Below are 12,149 nucleotides of genomic sequence, written 5' to 3' on the forward strand. Positions count from 1 at the left end.
CTCATTCCTAGGCAATTCATATTAAGTAACATGTATCCTTCCCTATTCTCCTCCATGTTCATAAACTCATTCATACACACACACACACACACACACACACACACACACACACAGGGGTGGGGCTAGTCATTTTTCCCCCCAACGAAAAAATGGAATCATCAAATTTCTGCATCCAGGTTTCCTCACTGAGCAATATCTTATGGAAATCCTAAATAAACTGATATTCTCTAATTCATTCGTGTTAATGGCTATACAATATTCCATGGTGCAGTCTGTACCATGGTTTATGTAATCATTTCCTTGCTATTGTATTGGTGGGCATTTATTTTGTTTCCAGTCCCTTCCCCTCCCCTTCCACCACCTACTGCCAGAAACAATGCTGCAGCAAACCTCCTTGAACACATATCCTCATATACTAGTACTCTGTTCTATGGATAGTCCCAAGAGTGTGCTTGACATGTTGAAGGGCATTTATTTTCCATTTTAATCAATATTGTTAGATGTCTGTGAAAAAGGCTGCAACAGTTCTCATTTCTACCAGCAACATGTTATCTTTACTTACATCTATATAGATATTAGACCTTTTTCATTTTTGCCAACCTGAGCTCTCATTGTTATTAATTCTTTAATTGTATTTCCTCAAATGCTAGGAACTTTGATCATCTGGCCATTTGGATTTGTACTTCTTGTGACATGCCTATTTGTAACCTTTGCCCATCTTTCTATTTGGTTGTTTTTTCCTTGTTAATTTATGAGAGCTTTAAATAGTATTATTAATTTTAATCATCTGCATTCAATTTTTTCTCCCAAATGTATACTTTATTCAACTTTACATGTGGTATCTTTTTTGTCTTTTTCTTTTAAAGCTTTTGGATTCCCCGTCTTGGTTAAGATTACCCCAACCTCTACAACAGTACTGTCCAACAGAACTTTCTATAATGATGGAAATGTTCCGTGTCTGCACCATCCAATATGGCAGTTGTTAACCACCTGTGGCTAAACAGACTGAAGAACTGAATTTTAATCAATTTAAATTTAAATAGCCACATGTGGCTATGATTACTATAATAAACAGCTCAGTTCTAGAACTTGGCTACTCAGTGTGGGTCATGTACTGGCAAAGGCTGGGAGCATAAATAATTATCTGTGAGTATGTTAAAAATGAACAATCTTCCTTCCCACACCAGAACTAATGCATCAGTCTTCATTTTAACAAGATCCCCAGTGATTGACATTCACATTAAAGTTTGAGGAGCACTGTTAATAATTGCCTAAATTAAGGATTCTTTAACTTTTTTGTGCCATGGATCCCACTGGCAATCTGGTGATGTCTGTGAACTCCTGAGACTAATGTTTTTAAAAGCTGAAATTAAAACACACAAAATTACAGAGGAAGTAAATTATACTGAAATAAAACTATCAAAATATTTTTAAAAGTTTTGTATATCCTGCTTTATAAATGCATTAAAGACAAGATCTAGTGAGGGTTCTAAAGTCCTCATTGCTAAAGTAGGGATGAGCATAAACTCATATCTGTAATAACTACATGTGATATAAAATACCTGATTTCTAATGTTGGTAAGAGTCACAGGTGGCAGTAATCCTACTGTGTCTTTTAAAGCTGTATTTGTAATTGAAAGAAATGCTAAATTTCAGTTTTAATTGAAAATTATTTCTTTCGTATACTACCTTTATGATTGTTCAATTGGCTAATTTTCTTTAAAAAATTTTAACCCACATGAAATTAATATTTGTATATCGTGCAAACTGTGAGGACAAATTTATTTAAGATGAAAATCCAGCTGTGCTAGGGCCCTTATAATAATCATTCTTTTCCAACTTAATTGAACTACCACTATTGTGGTATATAATTAGGTTTATTTCTACAGTCTGTTCCACAGATGTTTGTTTCTATGCCAATACCACATTTAATTAATCACAATACGTTTGAAGTATTTAGTGAATTCTTGTTTGGTTCAGCACCTCTCACCTTCCCCACCTGCATCTTTTTTTCATACTTTTCTTTGGAATTCTGGGGCATTTATTTTTTTTCACATAGACTAAAATCACTTACCCACGTCCAATCCTGTACCACACTTCTTCCCTCCAACCTTCCCCCATAAATAATCAAGAAAAATATTGGAATATAACTTAACTGCATTTAATATATTGATAGTGGAAACATTGTTAATTTTATGACCTTGTATCCCTAAGATATAGCGCCCCTATATTCTAAGATTTTATAGTTTTCTTCATATGAATCTATTCCCTTCCTAGCTAGAGACGGACATTTCACTCACCAGGAAGATAACGGACTCATATGAAGAAAAATCTTAGTGTTTAACAATAACATTAATTGCTCTTGTATCTACTGATACATTCACATGACTATTCTCTGTTAACTTGCTGAAACAATGGATTATTCTTTGTCCTAGAATATAATTTGTTTAATCACAAAGTATTACTCTTTTGATACAACAGAATTCATTTGTGAAAATTTTACTTCAAATTTATGTATCTGTAGTAGTAAGCAAAATTGGCCTATAGATTTGTTTTCTTTTGATTTTTGTATTATCTTTCTCAGAACTTTCCATCTTTTCAATGGTCCGGTATAGTATAATTAACTGGAATCAGCTATCTTTATAGAAATCAAATGTGAATGTATAATATTTGGGGTAATCCATCTATGAACCTGGTGGTGACTTTATCAGTGGTACACTTTCACTCATGTTTGTAATGCCTCTATGGTAAATGTTCTATTCAAGTGCTCCAATTCTGTCAATTTTAGTAATTTACATCTTGTTGACACACTTCACTTTTCTTTTGGTTTTCAAGCTTGTTGCCACAGAGCTGCATGTATTAATTCTCTTAATGTCCATTAATTTCAAACACTTACTACTCATTTTTTTTCTGCTTTCTTAAGATGAATACTACATGTCTATTTTTCATCTTTCTCTTTAACAAGGAATGCAATTTAAGGCTATAGATTTTCCTCTGGCAAAGCTTTAAATGTATCTCAAGAATTTTGATATAACAATGTTCTCGTTTTCTTTTTCTTTTTTTTTGAGACAGAGTTTCACTGTGTTGCCCGGGCTAGAGTGCCGTGGTGTCATCCTAGCTCACAGCAACCAGCAACCTCAAACTCCTGGGCTCAAGTGATCCTTCTGCCTCAGCCTCCCGAGTAGCTGGGACTACAGACATGCGCCACCATGCCCGGCTAATTTTTTCTATATATTTTTAGTTGTCCAATTAATTTCTTTCTAATTTTAGTAGAGATGGGGTCTCGCTCTTGCTCAGGCTGGTTTCGAACTCCTGAGCTCAAACAATCCGCCTGCCTCGGCCTCCCAGAGAGCTAGGATTACAGGCGTGAGCCACTGCGCCCGGCCAATGTTCTCGTTTTCAATGCTTTCTTGTTTTAGTTTTAATTTTCTCTTTGATCCAAAATATATGTTTCTTAATTGCCAAGTAAGTTTATTTCCCCTTACCTTTTAACTTACTTATCTCTAGTTTTAGTAAATTATGATTAAAAAATAAGAACTATAAAAATCTCTACTTTAAACAATGTATTAGTTTACTACACATCACAGTTTTCTAAACTTTCCATTGACATTAAAAAAAACTTGCTGGGCACAGTGGCTCACACTTGTAATCCTAGCTACTTGGGATGCTCACAAAGCTAAGGTGAGAGGATCCCTTGAGTCTGAGATCAGACTGGGCAACAGTGAAACCTCATCACTAAAACAATAAAAAAAAATTCACTGGGCATGGTGGTGCACGCCTGTAGTCCCAGCTACTTGGGAGGCTGAGACAGGAAGACTGCTTGAGCCCAGGAGTTCGAGGGCTGTAGTGAACAAGATTGTGCCACTGCACTCTACCCTGGGCAACAGAGCAAGACCCCATCTCTAAAAAACAAAACAAAAACAACAACAAAAAAACACTTGCTCTGGTCAACTAATTTTAAACTCTAAATATAGTAAATAAATCAAAATTATTGATAGAATGAGTTCTCCTAGTTTTTACTTATTTTTTATCTACTATATCTATCCAATTCTCAAAGTATATTAAATTTCCCAACCACCATTGTATTTTCATCAACTTCTCCTTGTTTTTCTAAATATTTTTATAATTACTGTCATTTGACATATAGAAGTTCACAACTATAAAACCTCCTTTTATTATTAATGTACTGTTATCCTGTTTTGTGGTTTTTACCTTAAATTCTACCTCATCTGATCTTATTACCTTCTTGCTGTCTTTTTTCATAACTTAGTCCATCCCTTTATTTTTTCAATCTTTATCAATTTGCATTAAGCATATTTCCTATAGACAAATAAAGCTGGGCTTGGTTTGATTGTCATTATGAAAGTTTCTTTCTTCTAATGGAACGTCTATTCCTCAGCTTTGTAAAGGCAAAGGAAACTTAATCCAAGGGGATGGAAGGAATAATCCAAAGATTTTTACAGGCCAAACTCTGTCAATACTCCGTTCTGCTCCTGCTCAGTGCTCTCTCTATCTCTAGGCTCTCACTCCAGTCAGGGAAGAGAAATCCCAAACCGTGGTAGCCTAACTCCAAGATGGCCTCCATCAATTTCTTCCCTTGTATGCAGCAAGCTATTTTCTGATTGAAAAGTGGGTCTATTCCTCTTAATGACTGCTTAACCAACAGACTGTGGCAGAAGTAATGTTCTAGGATTATGAAATTAGATCCTAAGAAGCTTTTAAGCCTCAGCCCGAGTTTCTTGAAAGCTTGCTTCGGAGGTGGCTGGTTTCCATGTCCTGAGACTACCATGTTGAAGGATGTCTAAACTAATCATATGGAGAGGCCAAGTGGAAAGGGAGTGATGTGTCGGCTATCTCTCATCCTTTCTCCAAACATGTGACTAAAGAAGACTTCAGATGATCCCAGCCTCAGGGAGGTGAGAAATACTCAGCTCAACCTATTAACCTTCAAAGCAGTGATAAATACTAAATTATTTTAAGACACTAAGTTTTAGGGTGATTTGTTATATAGCAATACATAACTGGAGCACCAGCTTCCCCAAAGCCTAACTCAAACCCAGCTGCCTGCCAGAAGGTAGCTAAGAGGCACATAATTGGAATTGAAAAAGAAAGGAAAAATGAAATGCATTCACATTGTCATCTCCTAGAAGCCCTTTATTTCTTCCTCTTTCAATTAGGCCTAAACAGCAAGGTTTATTCTATTCAATAACTAATACTGACTATATAATTTAACCTTAAAATGTTAAAACAAGCAGGAGTAGTTTTGAGTTTGGCATGGCTATACTCAATAGTGTGATGACTCAATATTGTCACTATTTTTCTCTGTTTGAACTGTGAAACCTTTATTCACACAGTGATCCATGATAGCATCTGGCCTTTATTTAGCTGAAATGTGTATTTCACATATTAAGTTGACTGCTATTTTTAAAATTATCTTTTGTGGTGCTAATGCCACAACAAAATTAAATGCAGACATAGGCACTGACATCACAGTGACAGTACTCTATTATAAATGATTCATCCAGATGAGCCAGCATATGCATCTATTAACTTCTGAGATCATCGAAGAAATTAAATCACAAACTTGAAATTATTCAAAAAGAACTCTTAGATACCCCTAAATATGTCCATGGAATCTGTATTGAGAAACACTATATAGATCAAGAGAATGAAATGGTTATAGTATCTCTAGATATAAGCCAAGATACTTGGCAAGGTCCCTCATAAGTTGTTTTCCCCTGCTATAATGTGATGATATACCTTGGTCACTGGGTTCAAAATTTCATCTCAAGACTCAACAAACCCCTCAAAATCCACCCCTAAAATTAAAAACTGAAGTATTACTGGGTTTACTAAAGGCTATAAACATAGTAGCAAATGAAAAAATTCATATTACTCTTTAAAAGGTTATATCTCCTCATACAGCATGTATGAAACAATTAGCTAAAAGAAGCTTCTTCCTGATGACATCATATTTAAAACTGCCTTCATTATAGCTTTCTCATGAACTTTTTTTCCCTCCTGTACTTTTATCTGAAAGTCATTTATGTTATTTGTAAAAATTCACAAATTTGTGAAGGTTTAGAGGTATAGGCAAGAAGCTTTTGGTAAGCCCAAGTTGTAACATTACAGATAGTGTGACTCCAATTATATTCTTGGATATGTTAACTACATTAAAATACAGTAATTTTATGTTGAAGACAAGTATTGGCATCATATAAATTTAAAATCATGAAATTTAACTAAGAAAGCAAAGATTTTTGTTACCTCAATTAATAAAGTAAACCAAAATATAAAACTTCAAAAAAATGATTTGTGTTCATGTCCTTGAACCTGCCACATTAGAATCCTGGGTTGTTTATTAAAAATTGAGATTCTCACTTCCATCTCAGACCAAAATCAGAACCTATGGAGGTGGCCATGAATCTAAATTTTAAGGGGTGTTTATTCACTTTAAATTCAATATAAAGAGGTAAATCTATTACTGTTTACTAGTGAATTTGTTAAACATTCTAGAATAATTATAACTGATGGGTATTGTCATAAATATGTATCTTGTATTAACTCATCAGTTGGGCAAAATAACAAGAAATTTTAAAAAACAAACAATACCCTCTGAAATATAAGAACTTGCATAACTCATTTTCATACAAATAAAAATTAACTGGATTACTTACATATGAATTCTTAAAAGAAGGCTCAGATAATCTTGCAAATTTTGTTTTTTCAAGAAATGTAATTATGTTTCTAAACAAGGAAGTTATTTTGAACAAAACTGTTCTTGCTTCTTAGGTACCAGAGTTGTCATAAGAGAAAAATATTTCACCATTTCCTCATGAAACTTAACAGCTTTATTAAGTACAGACTCATTAATGCCTTATATAGTATCACTAACATTTCATTCTTTTGAAATTAAAAAAGCATGCTGAATTAACTCTACAACAGCAAACAGCTGCACACTGCTTAGCAGCATAAAATTTTGATCTAATAAAGACAATTCTTAAGTAGAAAATAAAAGTGTCTATAAGCACTTATAAAAACATAAAATATACATACACAAGCTTACATACATAATACAGCTCAAAATATGCTATAATTAGACTACACTACTGACATTTATAAATAAACTCCAGATTTGGAGTAAAAGATGAATCCTGTTTTCCAGTGTTAGTATCTAGATATTATTTCCAAATAACTAAAGCTCTGGAAAAAATTATGAAAGGAAATCCCAGAAATCCACTAAAACTGGCACTTCAGAAAGAGTGATTTCTTTTTAAAGGTCAAGAATCACATTCTATTAAATTTCTAAAACAGTTTTCATCTTTCATCTGTCATGAACTAGCAGATTATATACAAAAAAACAGAGTTAAATTAACTGTGTAATTGTGTGGTTTTAACATCTCTGAATGTGTTTGGTAGGCTAATTATGAAATCAGTGTAATAACTGAGACACCTCTGCTCTGAGGAATACGTATTATGGAAGAAAAGTTTCAGTTTTTGTAATTCTTTCTCCTAGTTACAGATCTTCTCAATTTTACTCAAAAACAGCATTTAATTGGTTATAGGTGTTTGATATAAAATAATGAGTATAAATGAAAAAAAGGTAATTTAATGTAATGCTTTGGTCTTTGTGTCAAAAATGACAAGATTTTCTACATAGCCCAAAACAGGTTTTCAAAAATAGATGGGCATATACTACCACCATGTGGTGAAAAAAAATAAGACTTTAAGATCAATCAAGAAAAATAAAACGGAAAGTTTGAGAGTAAAATGGAGAGTTTGTTTTCTTAATCACCAGTCTCAAAACTCAGAGACATGGCTAATAAATATCTTAGTTTCTGTTATTAAAACACTATGGAGTTGTCATTATTGTAGCTATTTTTAGCACTTGGGTGAGTATCCTGGTCTTTCATGTTTTTGTTTTTGTTTTAATGGTGATTAAGTTGAGGGTAGGCCTATGTTGGATGGAAAAGGTGCGATAGAAAATCCTTAGTCTATCATGCTTGGAGAACCAGAACAAAGAGTTTAGGGCGATTGAAGCTACTCTAAAGTGATGAAATTTCAGACACATATTCAAAGCTGCAACCAGGGGTTCCTCTCCCTACAGGGACCTGGCAGTGCCTGGAGGACATGTGCATTTAACCTTGTATGTAAGGTTATATCCATTATGAATTACATATAGAATATGCAAAATTGGAAACTATAATAAATATTTTAAAATTTCAGATTTTGGGTAGGGCATGGTGGCTAGTGCCTGTAATCCTAGCACTTTTATAGGCCAAGGAAAGAGGACCATTTGAGGCCAGGAATTTGAGAGCAGCCTTGGCTACATAGTGAAATGCCATCTCTACAAAAAATAAAAACAAAATAGCCAGATGTGGTGGTGGTGCATGCTTGTACTCTCAGCTACTCCGGAGGCTGAGGAAGGAGGATCATTTGAGCATAGGGGTTGGAGGCTGCAGTGAGCTATGATCATGCTTCTGCACTCCAATCTGGACAACAGAGCAAGCCCCTGTATGAAAGAAAGAAAGAAAAGAGAAGGAAGGAAGGATGGAAGGAAGGAAGGGAGGGAGGGGAGGGGAGGGGAGGGGAGGGCAGAGGAGAGGAGAGGAAAGAAAGGAAAAGGAAAGGAAAGAAGGAAGGAAAGGGAAGGAAAGAAGGGAAAGGAGGGAGGGAGAGAGTGAAGAAAGGAAGGGAAGGGAAGGGAGAAAAGACAAAGAAATTAAGAAAGAAATAAATTAAGAAATTAAGAAATAAGAAAGAAAGAAAGAAAAAAAAAAGAGAAAGAAAGAAATTTCAGAGACAGCTAGAGAGGGGAAATTGAATTCTGTGGATTATTTCTGCCCAAATCTCTGGCTGCTCTCTGAACAACACAAGAAGCAAAACGAATGATAAATGGACAGCAGCTCCAGCTCCTTTTCGTATCACAAACAAGGCTAACTTGTAATGAAGAACTGCAGCAGACTCTATTTGTAAACTATAACCTTAAGCGTTTTCCTTCTAGATTGATGAAATCCTTGAAGAAAACCAGCTATCCCATTTCTAACTGTTACATGGTAGAATGAATCAATCTAGCACTATTTTTTTTTCTTAGCAGACTATAACTACATGAGAGTATTTTAAGCTATTTGGTCAGTGCTATAACCAAGCTAATGATTAGTCCACCCTCCCATATAGACAAGTTATAAGTATGATAACCATATAATTTATCATCTAGATTGGTACACTTATGAAAAATGAATGGGGTGCTATTAATACTTACAAATCGGGAATAATGGGGACTGTTATAGGCAAATCAGAACCTATGAGTCATCCTAGTTAAAAGCCAAAAGTAATTTTCCTTTTCTTCTTACTTATGGCACCTGCAAGAGATCCCCCGGCATATCCTGGCCTACTTTTCTTGTTTCTTGTCTAAATTTCCTGACAGAGTGATGTAGAAATAGGGACTCAAATTACTAAATAAATTCTTATGTGCATATGCCTCATTTGAGTAATTATACAGCAATTTTCAGATATGGCCCATATAAGGATTTCAAAAACAGTTGATTATAAAAATAAGTTACAAGGACAAAATGCTCAACCATGGATTACAGGTCAATATCGTAGACTTCTCTTGTCAGTTTTTTTTTTTTTGAGACAGAGTCTCACTCTGTCACCTGGGCTAGAGTACCATGGCGTCAGCCTAGCTCACAGGAACCTCAAAGTCCTGGGCCCAAGTGATTCTCCTGCCTCAGCCTCCCGAATAGCTAGGATTACAAGCGCATGTCACCAAGCCCAGCTCATTTTTCTACTTTTAGTAGAAACCGGGTCTCGCTCTTTCTCAGGCTAATCTTGTACTCCTGACCTCAAGCGATCCTCCCACCTCGGCCTCCCAGAGTGCTAGAATTGCAGGCGTGGGCCATGACGCCCGGCCATTATCTTGTCAATTTTTAAGATGACTACTTCCAATTTAATTTCCTTCCCACTACTTACAAAGAATCATGGCAGTCAGCATCCCTAGTCCCATTTCTCGATCATTGACTTTTATATTCCTTATCACGAATCTTGAGGAACTCCTTACAGAAAAAGTTAGAGCTTCCTCCCACCTGTGATCAAAACCATACAAACCTCTGTCAGTTGCTTCAGTTGGTCTTTGTTTGTGCTTAATTCTTCTGCTAGATCATTCTTTTTCAGTTGTAGTTCACAGATTTCCTTTCTTAATGGATTCACTAGTTCATAGAACCGAATCTTAAAAAAAGAAATCCAATTAATAAGCAGTCTTGAAATCCAAACTACAATTAAAATTTGCAAATTTGTAGTAGTCTCAACTATCAGTAATAAAAAGAAATATCTACAAAACTAAAACAAGACAGTCGTCTATGGACACTAACCACTAATACTTTATTAAGGTCTTAATGTTCAATTAAGTTACCTCAAGGGCCAGATGATCTGTAACTTCCCACCCTTGACAATTTCTTCCCTCTCTTCTATTGATATTCCTTACCACTTGCTCTTCATCTTCTATTACTGCTCACTCCATACTATCCGCTTATAAATTTCCCGAACACATCAAGCCTTCAGGAGTCTTACTCTTGTTACGTCTGCTACAAAAGTTCTTCCCCCATATAAATGCATGGCTCATGCCTTGTCTCCCTTCAGGTCTCTGATCAAATATCTCCTTACTGGTAAAGTCTTCTCTGATTCCCGTACTCTGATTTAAAATAGCACTCTCTATCCTTCATTCCTGCTCTTTTCTCCATAATACTTATGAAAAAAAACATTCTACATAATCAACTTTTAAGTTATTGTCTGTGTTGTTGAACGACAATGTAAGATCCATGAAGCCAGGAATTTTTGTCTGGTTTGTACAATGTTCTATATCCAATGTCTAAATATATTATAAGCATTCAATAAATATTTGATGAAGAGATAAAAGTTTGTTTATTATTCTCATCTAAGGCTCTTGGCAAAGCTCTACTAACTGCTGCCCTTGCGGAAGGCTAGTCAAGATAAATCAGGAGATCTCTTTCATATCACCACTTCTATTCAGTTAGGACCTCTCTTTCCACTCATCATTCTTTCAGAGGAATTTGCCTGCCCTAACTCAGTAAAGTATTCTATCTGACAACATTCTATAAAACTAAGAAGTCATCAGCAAATCATGAGAGAGTAATTAGGAACTATTTATTATACAAGCATATCATCTGAAACTCCTTATATATGACTATATTACAAGAGTACCATATCTGGTAAGAGGCAAATCCTAACATTAGCCCTAAACCCAATGGATCTGCAAATAATTAATTAGTTAGGATAATACTGTCTGTGAAAACTGTCAACAGAAAAAAGACCAAACTGTGTAAAATAATTTTAAAGAGATTTACTCTGAGCCAAATTTGAAGACCATGACCCGGAGCCACGCCCAAGAGGTCTTGAGCAGTGGACTCGGTGTGGCTGGGTTACAGTTTTGGTTTTATACATTTCAGAGAGACAGGGGTTACAGGTAAAGTCATAAGTCAATACATGGGAGGCATACATTGGTTTGGCCCAAAAAGGCGGCAAATCTCTAAGTGGGAGCTTACAAATCATAGGTGGATTTAGGGATTCATTAGTTGACCATTGGCTGAAAGAGTCAGGTTTTGTCCAAAAGACCAGCAATCAGCCAAAAGGAATGTTTGAGGGTCTTTTATCTATTACATGATGTTACAACAGAATCAGGTTGGGAAGTAAACAATGTCATGAAAAACCTGTTTACTGAGATCTTATCGTTTGTAGGCATGACTCATCTGGTCTCCTTAGGAAGGAATTTTGAGCAAAAGAAAAAGATCAGAGTTTAGTCCTCAATACCCTTAGGCCTGTTAATGGGTTACAAAGGATGTGTCCAAGAAGGGAGGGGGGCATGATAAGGCGGGTCTGACCTTCCTCCTGGCAGGCAATTTAGTTTTAGAATATTCCTTTGGCCACGAGGGGGTCCAGTGAGCCTTAAAATTTTATTTTAGTTCACAAAACAAAAGATACAATAAGGAATATTAACAAACCACAGAGCAAAAATATGTATAATTGCCACCAGTGGTATTATAGTTAATATCTCCTATGGATAAAGCCTCAATGATAGCACTTGAGATATTTTAATTTGTTTTCAACAGTATACTTTGGGTAGAAAAACTATA

The 12,149-nt window shown here is 35.4% G+C and overlaps 1 protein-coding gene across 1 annotated transcript in view; it reads right to left on the minus strand.

Moving 5' to 3' along the window:
• PIBF1 (progesterone immunomodulatory binding factor 1) overlaps positions 1–12,149 on the minus strand; it is a gene marked incomplete at its 3' end in the record, with an annotated part of 215,782 nt that overhangs the window by 190,218 nt on the left and 13,415 nt on the right. The window contains exon 4 of the mRNA XM_012642153.1: positions 10,108–10,227. Coding sequence (XP_012497607.1) covers positions 10,108–10,227 — 120 coding nt within the window. The remainder of the gene's footprint in view (positions 1–10,107; positions 10,228–12,149) is intronic.

The sequence above is a fragment of the Propithecus coquereli genome, unplaced genomic scaffold (assembly GCF_000956105.1).
Source record: "Propithecus coquereli isolate 6110/MARCELLA unplaced genomic scaffold, Pcoq_1.0 Scaffold176, whole genome shotgun sequence".
Lineage (NCBI taxonomy): Eukaryota > Metazoa > Chordata > Mammalia > Primates > Indriidae > Propithecus > Propithecus coquereli.